Source organism: Carassius gibelio, chromosome A11, assembly GCF_023724105.1.
Source record: "Carassius gibelio isolate Cgi1373 ecotype wild population from Czech Republic chromosome A11, carGib1.2-hapl.c, whole genome shotgun sequence".
Lineage (NCBI taxonomy): Eukaryota > Metazoa > Chordata > Actinopteri > Cypriniformes > Cyprinidae > Carassius > Carassius gibelio.
In genome coordinates, this window is record NC_068381.1 from 3628484 (window position 1) to 3648174 (window position 19691).

At 37.2% G+C, this 19691-nt stretch overlaps 2 protein-coding genes across 3 annotated transcripts; one reads left to right on the forward strand and one right to left on the reverse strand.

The window, feature by feature from the left end:
- Nucleotides 1-286: 286 nt before the first annotated feature.
- On the forward strand, nucleotides 287-6065 carry LOC128022049 (mucin-5AC). 2 transcript variants are annotated; one of them, XM_052609258.1, is made up of 9 exons: nucleotides 287-3613; nucleotides 4013-4134; nucleotides 4509-4573; nucleotides 4664-4866; nucleotides 5055-5220; nucleotides 5326-5484; nucleotides 5568-5626; nucleotides 5757-5841; nucleotides 5965-6065. In XM_052609258.1, exons 1-9 carry the CDS (start codon nucleotides 310-312, stop codon nucleotides 5966-5968), a joined length of 4167 nt encoding a protein of 1388 aa, XP_052465218.1. In that variant the 5' UTR covers nucleotides 287-309; the 3' UTR covers nucleotides 5969-6065. The 2 variants fall into 2 exon arrangements, with proteins under 2 accessions (XP_052465218.1, XP_052465219.1); XM_052609259.1 differs by having other exon boundaries at nucleotides 5757-5814.
- Nucleotides 6066-11339: 5274 nt separating this feature from the next.
- errfi1a (ERBB receptor feedback inhibitor 1a) lies at nucleotides 11340-18934 on the reverse strand. The gene is made up of 4 exons (XM_052609261.1): nucleotides 18778-18934; nucleotides 15199-15397; nucleotides 14937-15019; nucleotides 11340-14186 (listed from the first exon to the last, which is right to left on the reverse strand). The coding sequence occupies exons 2-4, from the start codon at nucleotides 15345-15347 to the stop codon at nucleotides 13087-13089; spliced, it is 1332 nt and encodes a 443-aa protein (XP_052465221.1). The 5' UTR covers nucleotides 15348-15397; nucleotides 18778-18934; the 3' UTR covers nucleotides 11340-13086.
- Between the last annotated feature and the right edge of the window lie 757 nt (nucleotides 18935-19691).

The window sequence follows — 19691 nt, forward strand, 5'->3', positions numbered from 1 at the left end:
ACAGATTCTACTCCATATTCTACAACTGAAGGACAGACAATGTCAGAATACACTTCATCTACAACAGAGATATCCTCATCTAGTGTAGAACAAACAACAAGCCAGCAGACTACAACCACTCAATATACTTCTAATTCTGAAATAGAATCTACAACAACAGCTCCATCAACATTTACAACAGCTGTATCTTCTATGAGCACAACCACAATAGAAGCATCTACAAGTGAAAGTGATTCAACACTGGGAACAACATCATTCCCAACAGATTCTACTCCATCTTCGCCATCTTTTACAACTGAAGGACAGACAATGTCAGAATACACTTCATCTACAACAGAGATATCCTCATCTAGTGTAGAACAAACAACAAGCCAGCAGACACCAACCACTCAATATACTTCTAATCCTGAAATAGAATCTACAACAACAGCTCCATCAACATTTACAACAGCTGCATCTTCTATGACTACAACCACAGTAGATTCTTCTACAAGTGAAAGTGATTCGACAATTGGAACAACTTCATACACAACAGAATCTACGCCATCTTCACCATCGTCTACAACAATCAGACAAACAACAGCAGAATTCTCTTCATCTACAACAGCAATATCTCCATCCACTGCAGCACAAACAACAAGCCAGCAGACACCAACAACTCAATATACTTCTAATCCTGAAATAGAATCTACAACAACAGCTCCATCAATATTTACAACAGCTGCATATTCTATGACTACAACCACAGTAGATTCTTCTACAAGTGAAAGTGATTCGACAATTGGAGCAACTTCATACACAACAGAATCTACTCCATCTTCACCATCATCTTCAACAATCGGACCAACAACAGCCGAATTCACTTCATCTACATCAGCAATATCTCCATCCACTATAGTGCATACAACAAGCCAGGAGACACAAACAAATCAATATACTTCTGCCACTGAAATAGAATCTGCAGCAACAGCTCCATCAACATTTACAACAGCTTTGTCCCCTGTGAGCACAACCACAATAGAATCATCTACAAGTGAAAGTGATTCAACACTTGGAACAACATCATTCCTAACAGATTCTACTCCTTCTTCTACAACTGAAGGACAGACAACGTTAGAATACATTTCATCTACAACAGAGATATCCTCATCTAGTGTAGAACAAACAACAAGCCAGCAGACAACAACCACTCAATATACTTCTAATCCTGAAATAGAATCTACAACAACAGCTCCATCAACATTTACAACAACTGCATCTTCTATGACTACAACCACAGTAGATTCTTCTACAAGTGAAAGTGATACGACAATTGGAACAACTTCATACACAACAGAATCTATGCCATCTTCACCATCGTCTACAATAATCAGACAAACAACAGCAGAATTCACTTCATCTACAACAGCAATATCTCCATCCACTGCAGCACAAACAACAAGCCAGGAGACAGAACCTACTCAAAATACTTCTACCACCGAAACAGAATCTACATCTTCAGCTCTATCAACATTTACAACAGCTGTATCTTCTATGAGCACAACCACAATTGAATCATCTACAAGTGAAAGTGATTCAACAATGGGAACATCATCATTCTCAACAGATTCTACTCCATCTTCTACAACTGAAGGACAGACAACGTCAGAAAACACTTCATCTACAACAGAGACTTCCTCATCTAGTGTAGAACAAACAACAAGCCAGCAGACACCAACCACTCAATATACTTCTAATCCTGAAATAGAATCTACAACAACAGCAGAATTCACTTCATCTACATCAGCAATATCTCCATCCACTACAGTGCAAACAACAAGCCAGGAGACACAAACAAATCAATATACTTCTGCCACTGAAATAGAATCTACAGCAACAGCTCCATCAACATTTACAACAGCTTTGTCCCCTGCTAGCAAAACCACAATAGAATCATCTACAAGTGAAAGTGATTCAACACTTGGAACGACATCATTCCTAACAGATTCTACTCCATATTCTACAACTGAAGGACAGACAATGTCAGAATACACTTCATCTACAACAGAGACATCCTCATCTAGTGTAGAACAAACAACAAGCCAGCAGACACCAACCACTCAATTTACTTCTAATCCTGAAATAGAACCTACAACAACAACTCCATCAACATTTACAACAACTGCATCTTCTATGACTACAACCACAGTAGATTCTTCTACAAGTGAAAGTGATTTGACAATTGGAACAACTTCATACACAACAGAATCTATGCCATCTTCACCATCGTCTACAACAATCAGACAAACAACAGCAGAATTCACTTCATCTACATCAGCAATATCTCCATCCACTGCAGCACAAACAACAAGCCAGCAGACACCAACAACTCAATATACTTCTAATCCTGAAATAGAATCTACAACAACAGCTCCATTAACATTTACAACAGCTGCATCTTCTATGACTACAACCACAATAGAATCATCTACAAGTGAAAGTGATTCAACACTTGGAACGACATCATTCCCAACAGATTCTACTCCATCTTCTACAACTGAACGACAGACAACATCAGAATTCACTTCATCTACAACAGAGACTTCCTCATCTAGTGTAGAACAAACAACAAGCCAGCATATAGAAACCACTCAATATACTTCTACTACTGAATCTGAATCTACAACTTTTTCTCCATCAACATCGTCTACAACAGCTGTATCTCTTATGAGCACATCCACAATAAAGTTGTCTACAAGTGAAAGTGGAGCAACAGCGGAATCTACATTATCCACAACAGGTACTTCTCCATCTTCACCATCGTCCACAACAAAAGGACAAAGTACATCAGAATTCACTCCATCTACAACAGAGATATCCTCATCTAGTGTAGAACAAACAATGACCCAGCAAAAACCAACTACTCAATATACTTCTAACACAGAATCAGGATCTACAGCAACAGCTCCAACAACATTTACAACAGATGTGTCCCATAAGAGCACAGCCACTGTAGAGTCATCTACAAGAGAAAGTGATTCAACATTGGAATTAACATCATCCACAACAGATACTACTCCATCTTCACCATCGTCTACAATGGTTCAATCTCTATTTACAAAATCATCTTCTACCACAGAAGGTCAGATTGTTTCATCATTTACCTCATCAATCCCATCTTCAAGTCCTGCTGAACAAACAAGTCAGCAGACACAATCAACTAGTTCAATTTCAAGCACAGAAATACATTCAACACAGTCAATTAATTCAACATTTGCACCACTTGAAACCACTGGATCAATATCTCCAGGCTCGTCTGCTTCACCCAATCCAATCTCACATCAAACAATAACTCAAACTGTTACAGCCCAAACATTAAGCAATTTTACTTCAGCTCAGTCAAGCCCTTCTTCTCAAACTAGTACCCAGAAAACCTCATCAACATCAACAGAACCTCATTCATCCATAACAACTGTCAACTCAGTTTCAACAACTCCAAACTGTCTGGAGTATTGTCAGTGCAACGGGTCCCCATGCATCTTCAATGTCACATCTCGGAAATGTCAGTGTAAATGCAAAGATTTCACTTTTGGAGATACTTGCAATTTTGCAAATGACACTACGGTTACTTTGTGTGAGTATTTAATCACACTATTCATAAATGATCATTATTACACTTTGTGTTCTCTAATTTCTTTCTTGTTTTACATATTTATTGTAAATATATATATATTATTGTATTTTATTTTTTTTAACTGTGCTGTGCGTAACTGAATCAATATTAGATTAGATTATCACCCAACACTGGAAACAACATGTTAACAAGTTGTGAAGTGTGACAATTTAAGTTAGTTGTATTGTGGGTTGTGTCACATTTTAGCTAAACCATTTGTGCATATGCTTTAGAGCTAAAACATGATACAACCCACAGACATCCATTTTTTTTTATCACAAAAATACTTAGCACAACAATTGTCTAAATTTCTAGCACTCTCATGTTGACATCTTTTTTAAATCTACAACTTAATTGCAGCTGACAGCATACCAACAAGGAATGCAAATATCTCTCTCAGAATTATGATGGAATATCTTAAAGCGTATGAAAATGTGAACTCTCCAGAATCAAAAAAACTCATTTCCATCTTAAAACGTGAGGTAAAGTTTTCTAGTTCCTTTTCCTGAAGTACTTTAAATATCACAAATTTGCTCACAATTATTTCACATTGTGTTTTAGTTGGCTCAGAAGTAGTCAGACTCTTAAGCCACACTATAAAATGTATCACTGATATTTGCAGTAGACAACTTTAAAAGGCATTTAAAACTTAATAGAAGTGAAAAATATCTGAAGACAAATTAGATGAATGTATTTACTGCAATAATGCATACGTTAACTTGGACAACCCTACTTAGTAATCTAATTCAAGACATATATCAAAGTGTTTCATGTCATCATGAAGCTTATTTTGTAATACTTTATATTTTTTATTTGCATATTTGCTAAATTGTATTTATTTATCTTTTACTGACAGCTTTCAATCCTTTGTAAAAGAGCAGATGCAAAAAATTTCAAGGATGTGCAAATACGTAGTCTAAGGTAAGTTGATTTCTCTTGAATTTCATACATTTAAAAGTATTTTCTTAGCAAAAAACTAATTAATATGTGGCATGTATTTTTCTCATCTAGACAAGGAAGTGTCATTGCTGAAAGTATTGCATTGTATAACTATCCCAACAACAACTCACAAATAATGTTTCTAAATAACGATTTGGGTCCCACCCTGGAAAAAATCTTTAATGACTCAGATTCGTTAAAAAGTCTCAGCATAGCTCTCGGCAATGCTTCCATCCAAAATGCCCAAATTATCATGGGGACAGTAGAAATATCAAGTAAGTTACTTTTTTTAGGGTGGTGGTAGATGACCTTGATTTAATATATTTTCAAAAAAGCATGACTTAACTTAAGGGACACATGGATTAATATGTGTAATATGGCTTCAAATGACTATTGTATTGATTTAGAGAGATCTTTCATTTGAAAATCCGATTTATTTATTTTTTATCTTTGTTGCATGTAGATATTTCAGATCTACATCAGTTTGTGCAATGCACTGTGAATTTTACAAGCTTAACTGTAGAGCTTGATGATGGAGCATGGGTATGTGTGGGACCATGCCAAAAAAATCCCAACTTCTGCAATCAACAAGGTGCATGCCAAAATGAAATAAATGGACCACACTGCAAGTAAGTCCTTAAAATCCAATTCTAATAAAACTACATGCACAGTTTTCATTTGATCAAAGGACATTATCAACCCATCCTCTGCTACTCATTTTGTTAATTGTCTAGGTGTCACAGTTCTTACTTTGAGAAGTACTATGGAGCTCAGTGTGAGCTTTACAGCAGAGGAGCCGGTTTCTACGCTGTTCTCTTCGGCTGTTTAGTAGCTTTTGCTCTACTTATCATCGTTTCAGCCGTGATGATTGTGGTGTTCTACAGAGCCAAGAGGTCTGTATTCAACTGTTTCTGTGACTTATTCAAAGACCAAAACAAAAAAGCATACAAATAACACTGTGCTCTAATATTGGCAGAACATCAAGCAAAAAATTTGAATTATTTGAAGATGACTTCTTTGATTTTACATCAAGAGGTATGATATTTGTCTGTTGCTTTGTGCATGCTTTAGTAAATATACTTCAGCAGCTGTACAATATGAAACTCTCAAACATGGGGAACGATGTGAGAACTACATAACTGAAATAATTACTATATTATTTCAGGAGGTTATGGGCATCAAAACTTTTCAGTCACAGAAGATTCGGAATTTGGGTCTTTCAGGTCACTCCATGAAAATACACATATACAGTAGGATGAGCAATTGTGCATTTCATTTAATAAATACATTGGGAAAGATATAAGAAACATAAGATGCATTAGTTGAAAGCTTGCTTCCTGTTTTAATCACAATTTTCTTCCTGTCTGCTACAGATAAACACCACAGCAACTGAAGTGACTGATGAACAGAGATGACAGATATTATTTTTAAAAGACGTCAGACACTATAATCTCAGGAAGCCAACAAAACAGGCTGTTTGTGCACTCTTTTGCACACATACTTACATACGTATACAGTACAAGGTTTATTAGAAAGCTATAAACATGAGAGCAATGAGAGAGAAAAGCAAAAATATTTGTCTTTCTTGATAGACTGAGAGGTTGTTACTCTGGGGTTTAAAAAATACAACTGTTATTAATAATAATTTCCATAAACAATGCATATTTTATTCTAATATCTAATCTCTTTACAATTGTAAAGTCAGTTATGTAGGTTTATATATATATTAGTTATTATTATTAATTATTATCATTTTATTTTTTATTTTATTTTTTGACACTGTACATTTAATAATTTAGTATCTATATTTTTGTTATGATTGTATTGCTTGGGATTACATTGGAGGCACATTATTATATTGTTAAATTAATATTTATAGGGAAAATAACTGTGCCCGAATATACAGTGTGTCTGCAAATAAAATTCTTAAAATAAAGCATTACTAAAGCATTACTATCTGCTTGCTACATATCTTGTGCATCAGTATTTTGTGGAGGAACAGTGGTGGCTCTAGACAAATTTTACTAGGGGGGCCAAGGAGGGGGCGGGGCCAGTGTTTAACCAGAGGGGCACATTAAAAATTTATAATGCTTACACTACACTACACAGAAATATACAATTAAATTATGCTTATTTTAAATGTATTGTGCAGGCTAAAAATTTAATAAGCTTTTAATAATCTTTCAGTGCGCAAAACCATGATAATATGAAACGCTTCAAAACTGAGCTCACAAAGTGATTTTAAGCATTCATAGTCAAATCCATGTTGAAGTGTTCAATGGATTTTTGTTGCAGTGTGTCTTTCCAGTAAAACAAAAAAAGATGCAAAAAAGTCCTCGACACATTGAACCAGATGAGTTGGGCTTTTTGCTCCACGACTGTTTATTTACAGCACAGCAGACAAATGTGAAGCACACACCAAACAAGGTATTGTAGGTACATGGCCATGTACTTACACTCTGAATTTAACTGACACAATGATCGGAAATGTTTGCTTTTCTGCAGATCAAGAAAAAAATTACTATAAAATTAGAGCTCTCTTTCAGAGAGAGATAATACCAATTCCTTACATAATACCTAATTGGAATAGCATTGTGGAGAATATATCTTGGGAGAAAGTATGGACCTTGCCTCATAAATATCCGCTGACCAACAATGTAAAATAAATAACATTTAAGTTAATTCACAAATGTTACCCAACTAAAGTTAGACATTGACGTGAGTTGCTGTTTTTGTCATTCTTCTGAAGAAGTCTTCATTCATTTATTTTGGCAATGCTCCTACACTGAAAAATTTTGGTCAGAATTTTTGGCATTTATTCAGTGTTATTTTGTAAATGACTTCTCTTTTTGTTTTCATTTGGATTGTTAGACCATTCAAAAGAGATTACTGGAAAATATTACATAATTAATTTATGTTTCCTGTTAGCTAAATTTCACATTTATAAACAAAAGTTTACTGGCTATAAACCTTTTTTTTTCTTTATTTAAATTGGACTTAGACAAGTATGTGGAAACTATACCACATCCTGACTTAAGAGCGGGTTCGCGAATCATTTGAGTCAGATCGCTACTTCAGAGCGGGTTTACGAATCATTTGAGTCATCTGAATCATTTGCGTCATTTGAGTCAGATCGCGAATTCAGAGCGGGTTCGCGAATCATTTGAGTCAGATCGCGACTTGGGTTCGCGAATCATTTGAGTCAGATCGGGACTTCAGAGCGGGTTCCCGAATCATTTGCGTCATTTGAGTCAGATCGCGACTTCAGAGCGGGTTCGCGAATCATTTGAGTCAGATCGCGACTTGGGTTCGCGAATCATTTGAGTCAGATCTGGACTTCAGAGCAGGTTCGCGAATCATTTGAGTCGGATCGGGACTTCAGAGCGGGTTCGCGAATCATTTGCATCATTTGAGTCAGATCGTGACTTCAGAGCGGGTTCGCGAGTCATTTGCGTCATTTGAGTCAGATCGGGACTTCAGAGCGGGTTCGCGAATCATTTGCGTCATTTGAGTCAGATCGGGACTTCAGAGCGGGTTCGTGAATCATTTGAGTCATTTGAGTGACCAGTGGCGGCTCTAGACAAATTTTACTAGGGGGGCCAAGGAGGGGCCAGTGTTTAACCAGAGGGGCACATTAAAAATGGCAACATATTTTATTTAAATGTAATGCAAATAAATACAAAAAGTAATTCTTGAAAAAATCTACACAGTAATTTTACACAATCTAAACATGTTAATAAAAACAAATTACTATTAGTACTCTTATAAAATTCAATCAGACAATCATACATTTCACAATTTAATATTTATATATGTATGTCAAGAATTCAGAAGTGTATATATTTATAATGCTTACACTACATTACACAGAAATAATATACAGTTTAATTATGCTTATTTTAAATGTATTGTGCAGGCTAAAAATATAATAAGCTTTTAATAATCTTTCAGTGCGCAAAACCATGATAATATGAAACGCTTCAAAACTGAGCTCACAAAGTGGTTTTAAAAAAGTTTAACAGGCACAAGCGAGTCTTTTAAAAACAGCAACAAACATAAAATACAAAATACACAAAATAAAAGTCATTTTATGCAAATCCACAGCCTTTTTATCTACAGATCAAGCATTATAATGTGAGTATATAATATTGGAGAGAGTTTTACCATGCATCCTGCTGTAAATGGACGAGGTGCGTGCTATTTGAATATTGAAAGGAGAATGATTGACAGCCGCAGAGGAGGGAAAACAAGGTTTCCATAAACTTTAATTTAATGATGTAAATAGTCTCCTGTCCATAACATTAAGCTATGGAATTGCTTCAGATGACCAAGTCACCCAAACTGATGTGAAAAAAACGGGAGGCGCCGAAAAGCGCGATGTTTGCATCCCTGAATATGATTAAGTTCCTAAGTGTTTGGGTGCGCTGCACTAATTTACCCGTGTAGAACGTTGCGTCACATTAGTTCCGCTTTTGGCGCTCGCGTGTAAAATCATATTACTTTTTTTTTCAGCACGGGGGTGGGCACAGGGGTGGCCAGTGACATGTCTACAGAGGCACGGGCCTCCCTAGGCCTCCGTGTAGATCCGCCACTGTGGAGGAAAAAAAAATCTGTTGCAATGTCGTTGTAAGATCGCTAGGAGGCACTACAGACTTAATTAAACGCCACCTCATCCTCGGCTGTTTGGCTGATGTTTCTCATCATCAAAGGTGTCTTTTACTTTTAAATAGTAGTTTGGTCTATCTTGGTTCCTTGTAGTTCCTTGTTATCTTGTAGTCTTAGTTGGATTTCAATATAAGAAATATATATAAACACACACACACACACACACACACACACACACACATATATATATATATATATATATATATATATATATATATATATATATATATATATATATATATATATATATATATATAGTTCCGCACCCAAACACAATAAGAAGAATATAAATTATATAAATTATTTATTTTACTTATCTTACTATTTCTTTCATTATTTTAATTTAACAATTTAGGGAGGTATATATATATTCAAATCAACATGCATTATTTTCAGAGAATACAAATATAAAAATAAAAGAACAGAAACAGAAAGGAACTCTTTCATATTTTGTTTTTATATAATTGAAATACAGTGGTTTAAATAAATATGTTTTTTTTTTTTTTATCTTTGTGGGCCAGGATAGGGTGTGGGTTTGGGTGAGTCTGTAGTAATTAAAATTGGCTTTATATATATATATATATATATATATATATATATATATATATATATATATATATATATATATATATAAACCATAGACGTCTATGGTATGTCTGCATTTAGAAAGCCGTGTATATTTGTGTGTGAGTAAATGAATGTTTTAATAGGGTTGATAGAGAATTGATCAGAGGCATCTAAACTACTGTGATTGTTTGCATTTTTTAAACCTGTGGTTAAACCATCTCGAGTTCCTCCCTTTTGTCTGCTTTTGATCATGCTGTGATTAATCAGGAAGTTTATCTTTCTTTAAGAGTTGAATTACTGGTTTGTAAAGAGTCATTTCCATTTCACATGTGAGCTGAATCAATTGAAAATATCTCTGAAATGACTGTTCTGTGTCATTGCTATTATTTTTAGGACATTTTTTAATAAATGCCACTGAGTTATAAAAATAAATAATTAGTTGTTCATTTAATATATAATTTTCAAATGCTTAGACAGTATCTCCTGAGAGTATGTGCTTATAGACTGCTTAAAAAAAATCTGAAATAAAATATAAATATTAGATGAAAATAACTTGAATAAAATTTAGGGATGTTTCTTTGGCCGAAACAAAAAAAGTTTATTAAAATGAATGTAGTACTAAAATGATTCAGAATAAAAATTTCAAAAACCTAAAAGAAAACTGAAATATAAAAATAAAATAGAAACATAGTAAAAGCAGCTGAAGAGCATGACTTCATTTCATGTAATCTAAGACAAATTTGTCAAGTAAAAAACTGATGTTCATCACATTATCATGAAAAAGTACAAGAAGAAATTTCTATTTCAGTTTCAAGAAATCACAGTGTTAGAAAGCAATGGCAGATCACATGACATTCTAGGTAGCCATATTGAAGATGAACAACTACATTGTAGTTGATTTTAGTGTTTATACGTTATCTAGTATTCATTTGAAAGGTTTGGGACATGCAGGGAACTTACTGTTCGCTTATTTCATCTATCCACAGCCTTTGGGCAAAAACGAACAAACAAAAGACCAGACTGAGATTCATAGGTGTTTCTATATATTATTTAGTCTTGAAAATGATCAGTTTTAGACATGTAGGGAACATATTGTTCGCTCATTTCAGCTGCTTATCGTGACATCCAAGGCTTTTACGCAAAAAAAAAAAAAAAAAAAAAAAAGGAAGACCAGAGAAACAGCATTTTCCCCGTTCAGCAAGGCAGAAAATACCGGTCTATATGAGTAATTCTCAGGTTTACTAGATGGTGCCCTGTAAAACCGCTCTGAGACACGCATCCCTTCAAACATACCCATCATCTTCGTACAAGGCAACCACAGAACTGATCTAAGATCAGTTTTAAAGTGCAGAAGTACAGTTCACCTTCCTCCTGTCTGGAGCCAGGCCAATAGTAATGAGGCAGAGCACAGGGGCGTGGATGTGATAAAACAGGCAAAACGGCTATATCTCAGCGTTTCACAGAGATACAAAGTACTTTAGAGAACCAAATACAACAATATCAGATAAAGACAAACTTGATTCATAAATAAGTATTTATTTTTATGACTTTAAAAGGATACAATACACTAAAAACTATTCAGTTTGGGTAAGAGGACGATGTTAAATACTTTTACACATCACGGCATACTGTTTTCTCAGTGCACTTTGCTTTATATATATTTTCACACACACACACGCATACACACACACACACAACACAGCAGAGATGTCTATTTCTTCTCGAACTTGCCTTCATTTTTTGTTTTAAGTAAGACTGTTAAGGAAAATAACAAAGTGTAATGTAAACATTTGCTGATATACAAACTGGTAAAATAAAGGGTCGAAAACATGGCATCTAATGATTTCAAATCCCTATGTGAGGTGGTAAGTTGTACTTGACCTCAGAGCTTCCAAAACGCATGTTGTTATAGTCTTGCTTTCCCCTTTTTAAATTGCATGGCACTTGCTACATTTACTGTGTTATCACGATGGTTCTGGAATCAATATAGAATAATAAAACATCTAATTCACCAGCTGCCAGCAGCCAAAGTCTCAGGTGCACACACCCACTGTAATCATGTCTAACAGGAATGCACATACAGTAACAGGAAGATCAGTATGCGTGAGCTCGGCCAAACACACCACACATGGACTTTAACGCCACGTAGCTCTTAAAAATTGGTCGAAGAGGTGTTCGTTGAGGAAGTGTTAATGACTGACTGCTTTGAACGGGGCGAAACATGAAGAAATTTAGATCAGCGGAAACGGTTTCCTCGTATGGACCTGTGTGCATCAAAAGAGGTTGTATTTGTTGAGCCTTTGTAATCCATAGTTGGGTATTTATGAAGTAGAATTATAATGGGAGGTAGTACTTGAGAAATCCTATTGCAGACAATAGCTCACAGCTTCACGTGGAGACAGCACTTTAAAAGAGGAGAGAAACTCATTCACAGGTTTTGCAAGTATTGCTTTTTGTGCAACAAAAGAACACACTACACCTCAGCAAGAAGCCAGGGATCGGAAATACTCTGTTCATTCAGAGGGCAACATTTCAGCTGCCGTTATAAGCAGCTAATAAAAGCTTAAAGTAGTGCCAAAACTGGGCAAATGTAACACATTCAGCTCTCGTATCACTAACACACACACACACACAGCTTAGAACAGAAAAGCGATACTTGGCCTGTTCCTATGTAACACACAATAAAGATCACAGATTGTACAGACAAAAAGGTGAGATCATTAGTCAAACAGAAGAACTGCGAAATAGTGTGCATGTGTCAGATTTCGTGCGTGCATGCATTATGCATTGCAATAACCTTCATTTAAAATTGCCGGCCTTAAAAAAGTCAGGCCGTTTTTATACTTCATATATGGTAGACAACACAAACAAAGAAGCATTTACTGACCCTATGTCCCTATGAGCAGATGAACGTGTTCAACTACATGTTCCAAGACATAAAATAATCTTCAATGCAATATAAAATGCCTACGAAAATTTACAACACTGAAGTATTGAGGTACCAGACCAGCTTATACCAAACAACTGCACCATGTTATCTTTCAACACTTACATTTCACATAACAATGAAATAAAAATAAAAAAAACATCAAAATAGTTTCCGAGCTCGCTCTAAGAGAACTGTTACAACTGTTTCCAGGCTGAGAGCAAAACAAGAGAAATCCCAGTAACTGCAATTCTTACGTAACTCGCTCGGAGCGCAAGAGCAAAGCTGCGACAAAGCAGCGGAAAAGTCTTCGGGGTCGTCAGACAAACCAGTTATTTCATACCAAGTCTATCTGGTGTCTATCGGAGGTGTCCGTTCCTCGACTCGCTGTGCTGTCCGTAAAATACCTCTCATGATTGTCCAGGTACGACGGACGTTGTGGCAAAAGGAAGTAGTGCGTGGTGCTTGCTTTCCTGCCATTCTCCATGACGGGCAGAATGCACGGGGAGCCTTCACTATTCTGCCGCTGCAGGCCGCGACTGACATATTTTGGGTCCGGGGCAAAGCTCTGTGTTGGGGGCATGATCCCGTTGAGGTACACTGGAAGGCTCTTTGGGCTCGGGGTGCGGGAACTCCCGCCGGATAAAGGTTCTCTGGGAGGTATTTTCGGAGGTCGGTCATCGTCGCTGTTGGCTCCCGATGACACCTCGGCTGACCAGCGGCGGTAGTCTCCTGTCTTGATTGGTCGTGGTGGAATTGGAACTCTGGGAGGAACTTCTGGTTTATCCAGGCCTTGTGTGTGCCGGTGGTGACAGGAGAGCTGGAAGGAGGTGGGTTTGTTAAAGCAGCCAGCGGGGCCGGAATGAGAGCGCCGCAGCTTCCTTTGCGTACGTTCCTGCTGTCGGAGACAGTTTTGCTGCAGTTGCTGTTGGTGGTGGTGGTCACGGAGCTCCTGTTCCCTCTGCTGAGTTTCCTGCTCCTGCCTTGGCTTTTGCGGCTGTAGCTGTGGCTTCTGCTTGGCTGTTGGACCTTCAAAGTATGCATAGTTAATCCGTCCACAGCCCCTAATCTGTCCACAACTCCTCCGACTGGGCATTCCGTAGCGGAACGGAGAGAGTTTGGAGCAAGGTTCGGAAACTAGGCAGCGACTGTCATCTCCATTGAAGAACTCTACCTCACTGTCCGTAGCCGGATCCGGGGAAAGTTCCGCTGAGCCGGGAATTGGGGGAAGGGGTTTGGTGACTCGGCTGGGCGTCTGGGGTGGACTGATGCGGTCGGATATCGTTAAACTTTGAAAGCAGGGAACCACTTGGTCGTCTTTGGCAGGGCTGGACGGGAAAGGGTCCGTGTGCAAGGTGAGCTGGGAAGGTCTGGGCTTTTTGGGGGGCAAGGGCTGTCCTGCTGGGCTGTTTGGTGACTGAAGAGGAGTCTGCTGCTCTGTTTAAAAGGGAAGGTGGCAGAGAATGAGAACATAGCGATGTCTGAGATTGAAATGAATAAATAGTTATTTTATGCAAATTATGAACCCTAATTGTCCAATTGCACTTCACCTTGACGCTTATGACTTTCTCCAGCATTATTAAATACTATTAACATAACATTACAGTAAAGCGACTTGCATCCAAGATTTGTGCATTCCCTGGAAATCGAACCCTTGACCTTGGTGTTGCTAGCACCTTGTTCTACTGTTAAAGCTAAATACACTTTGATTCATTACATTTTAACTCATCTGATGTTTTCTTATCTCTCTCTCTCTCTCAATAGTATGTAATATATGTATAAGGAATTGTTAAATACCATTATTTACTCCCTCAAGTCACTGCAAAACCATATGCATTTTTGTCTGTCAATCTCCAAAAAGGAGGGGGGAAATGCAGCAAACACACCATAAAAGTATCACATACACTATTTCACTAAAGTGGCCTTTTGTGAATCATAAAATATCTTAAATCAAAAATGGCTCCATAATATATAATGAATGTTGTAAAATAATTTGTTAAGGTGTGTTTTGGAGTGTTTGGTGCTTTTGACAAAGGTCGCTCTGAATTATTGTCACTAAATGTAAAGAAAGATGCTTAAAAAGCCTCCTTTTGAGAAATTATTACACCAGGTTTGGAATGTAATGAGGCTGAGTAAATTGGAGAGAACGTTTCATAATAAGGAGATTTACATTGCTATGTTACTTACTTTCCGCTCCGGGGAATGATGGCAGCACCTGTTGCCGGGACTGAAGGTTATAATCCGTAGAAGAATCAATGGTGAAGTAAACGCTGCAGAATAAGAACATGAAAGCTAATCAGATTGATACACAAATCCAAGGTTCATTAACGTCATATGATCCATGTTGCACACAGGCCATTTCCTGTTTTTCTACACAGTCATGCAGTGCATGTCCAGGGTCTTGTAAAATGTCAAACACATGCATTTGTGCTTTTGGTGTTGCACTCACTTGTGTAGATCATGGTATTTCCAAGAGGGCTTAGCTCCGGCCATGCTATGCCAATGGCTGCCCCGCAGGAATAGGCTTTGTGCGGGTAAACAGATCTCCTGGGCAGTCAAGCCTGCAGTGGACATGCTCCAGCTGCAGTCGGTTCGCATTCAGGCCAGGAAATGCTCCTCCCTCCAAGATGGCAGCTGCTGGCCTGTACCTGAAACACAGCCATGAGAGGACAAGAGCATGAATCTCTGGAATATCTCAAGTGTTTCTCAAACGCCCTAAAGAAATTAAATGACGAATAAACACTGAAGTCCCCTGCTACTCAAATTTTCTTTCTTACTGAGAAAAGAAACTCAGTCATTTCATATGTCTTTCTCATCTTTCAGAAGAGACGTAACACGGAGTGAGATCATGATACAAACCCATAGGGGGGGGGGAAACTAATGAGATATTTCTATTATCTCCGTCTCTCCAATACAGCAATTAGCTTGAATTGAGACTTTTCAAAAATTACTTAGGAATCTCACAAGTTGAGATTTCTGCTGAAACTGTAGAACACAAAGTATTAAACTCAACTCTGCAATCAACCGATCTCAATAAGAAAATTTTTTGCACAGAAATTGCTAGGAAATTTCACAATTATTGACAAAGAAGTGGCAAATAACACGGAATTAAATGTGAAATTTTGAAGGAGAAAGTCAAAAACAGTATTTTTTTGTAAAAAGTATTTTTGACAATAATCGGCCTTATTTACAATACATTTTTACATTTCTTCAAGGAATTTTAAGACAACTATCCAAGAAAAAGTTAATACTTGAAAGAAATACCAGCAAGTGCTCCGGTAAGCTATGAAAGAGCAACCCTTGAGCAGTGAAATTTTATCTTTACCTCTATTATGACCATATGAATATTCAGTGCAATGATTTTGGTGTTGTTGTGGAAGAACTGAGACATTGTCTAGTTGTTTATGGAGCAGTGTGCCCTGAGCTATCAGCACACCATCCAATGCACCTCCTCCTTGTGACCCCTCACTTTGCAATACAATCAGCCATGTGCACGGGACTCCAGTCGCACTCCTTCAGAAAAGAAGATTGAGCAACATTCTGCTGATCTTCACTGCCTGTGGTATGACAAGCGCTCATTTTGACAGCACTAAACGACACTTATGCCCCCAAAGCCCTGAGGATAGAGCCAAACCGAATGCTCTCTTAGATGTTACACACAAACAAAGCAGCACAAACCCCACCACAAGACTCAATCCTGTCATGTGGGATGCATTGACAGCATACAATTTATCACTTTGCTGCATTCGATGAAATACAGCTCTGCAATTTTGTCTGCAAGTATGACTCTCTGAGAGGATAGTGCAAATGCTAAACTCAGAGGAAGTTATCTAATGTCAAATTATATATGCAAATGAGTCTCAAATTTCCTGCCTTGGGAACACAACTTGTGTTTAAAGGAAATTTTATCTAGTGTTACCATTTGGTGTAACATTGCAGATGGTCTAAAGCAGTTGCTTCTAGAGTAGAATCCAGTAAAACGTTTTTTTTTTTTTTTTCTCTTTGAGAAACCAGCTTTACACCCTGAGAATGTGAAGAGTGATGGACCTGGAGGCAAGGTTCATTCTGGTTTTAGCTTACAAACACATATCATGCTGACAAGCTATCGAATCACTGCCATTACAACGGTCTTCCTGAGATACAAACAACTCACATACCCAATTAAACTGCAATTAGCACTTTATAGAACATTTTATTGCAAGCAACATGCACAATGCATAAGCATGGTTCAATACATTTCTGCAGAACTGACTGGGATTATGCAACAGGAGCATTCCCAGATTTCATAAATAACCAGCGTGATCTGCAAAGTAAACTCTAGTCAAAGAAAGCACTGCAATACCATTTGATAAATGGGTATGTGATCAAACCAGGTCAGTTGGTTCAACAGGGATGTGCATTTCTGTCTACAGTCTCTGATCCGGTTCATATATGCAAGCAGTTATGCATCCTGAAAGCTTTGGACCTTGGATACAGTCACTATGAGCACACAATGCAACCTGATCTGTGATAATGATCCCCACGGGACAAGCACTTCCTCACACAACAGGTGCAAGACGGACAGACTTCCTAGTGCATTTCTCAATGCCTTCAGTAAGACAATGCCAATGTTTTTCAAAGACGTTAAGTAAACAAAGCGTGGCAAATGTGCTCGTTGTGGCATAAACCCCATGAAACATTCTATAAAAAAAAACTTAAAATGAACATTTATGAATTATATCCTTTTCTACATTTAAATCTCAGAACCAAAATGGTACATTTGCACTGTGCAAGAAAAACATCAGTGAATCTCACACAACCGGTCAAGAATGTCACAATACAATCCAAAAATATTATTAAGACTGATAACTATATTCATTAATTCATCATAAGTGCCACATACAACATACTGCTAAATATTTATTACATTACAGTAAACATACCGTAAAGAGATATGATGCTTCTGCATTACCAAGTCACCTTTATTTTTATAGCACTTTATATATTGTTTCAAAGCAGCTTCTCAGTATTAGACAGGAATATCCATGATGCAAACTTATTAAATATGTCCAAGTTCACTAAGCTCTATTAAGACAATAGTGTCATTATGTCATTATTGGATTACAAATGTGCTTCATTGTGAAAGTGATGTAGTTAATAGTACTAGTTCTAAAAATAGGCTTGATTTCCTGCATGCAGAATATAATTTCTTAACTTTCTCATTCAAATGTTCTTGACAGCATGCAGTGGATCTATTGGAAAGACCTGACATACTGCATATGCACACTTCAAAAGCAGTTCTAGAGCACATCTGATGTATGCATACTCAGAATACAAACACTTACAAGTTTATACAATTTTAAGCCAACTCATTCGGTCACAAAAAATCCAGTAGTCCAGTAGTAAAGTGTAAAGTCACTGTACGTGGCCTTAAAATGACGAAATATCTGCGTCCTGACAAACCACTGACATGACATTGTGAGAAGGTATGAAGGAGAGACAGTCGCGCGCGTTCACACCCCGCTCGTGTCACCTCCGCCGCGGTCTCCAAGCAACCATACCCGATCTACCTGTCCGCTTCCGCAACCTGGCGGGATGAGTCACTTAAACTCTATCACACCTGACGAAACACACCTCGCACATTTTTTAAGTAAAATAGACCGATGTTCCTCGAAATGAAGCGACATACGTCAACGTCACATATTATGACACTTTCAGCTGACCATCATCATAATCATTAGTATTATTATTATAATACCAAAATTCTATAATAAAATAATTATTAAATATAAATAAAATAAATTACGTTTTAGAACTAAAACATACCTATATACGCTTCCCTCCAAATTGAACACACACACACACACACTTCTTATCTGATGCCCTGTCACAGAATCTGATGTTATCTTTGCACACGTCACTGTCGTCATCAGCACACACACGCACACACACGCACATAGAGAGAGAGAGAGAGAGAGAGAGAGAGAGAGAGAGAGAGAGAGAGAGAGACCACAAACACAGACAATAGGATAAACGCAATTAAATTCACCTTAATCTCCTGACAGATTTCTAGGTGTCCGGCGTTAAAAATTCATAATGCCGCAATGACCCTGTTCGACCCGTTTGAAAGCTTCAGTTTAGCTCTACAGATGCGAAAGGACCATCATTACAGAGTTCGAGAGGTTCGTTAACAAATGGGTCTTCTGTGTGCGCGGTGCTTTAAATGCTTCACTGCAGGCAGAGGGACGCGCAAGCCCCGCCCCTTCCAGACGGGATTTAAAGACACAGTGCGCACATTATCTGTGAATGTCTCTGCATTATTGTTACCTTTTGTGTTATGTATTTGTATCCTCTACATGTTTTCTATGAGAATGCATATGAAGTTTTATTTGGAAAAATAAGACAGCATACAAGGACACACCTGTTTTCATTGCGAATGTGGGAATTTATTAGACGTAATGGTTTTTATATGAAAGTGATGATTTATTTTTAACTTCAAACACCACAAAACCTGCTGATTTCAGTATATTTAAAGGAAACCATGACACATAATGAGGAGAAATGTCCTCATAATGGCTTGAAAGAAAGTAAGGCCCTTACAGAAATACAAATAAATATGCATTTCAAATTATAATTGTCGTCCATAGAGACAACAAATACGAAAATAAAAATAGTAACAATAATATATGAAAAATAATGTAATTATACATTTAATATATTTTTTCAAATTCAATTTACATCCACTACTCAACTACAGTTATCAAAAATGCATTTATATGAGGATACACAAGTACTTTCAGAATTTAGATTACTAGCCTCATACATCAAACTTTACAGTTTCTTTAGTATTTATATTCTGCAGGTTTATACAGAGTGGTTTGTTTAAATATCGCTTGTCTAATTTTATACAACATTTTATTCTTAAAAACACAGTCAACACATTTTATTTTTTATTTTTGATAG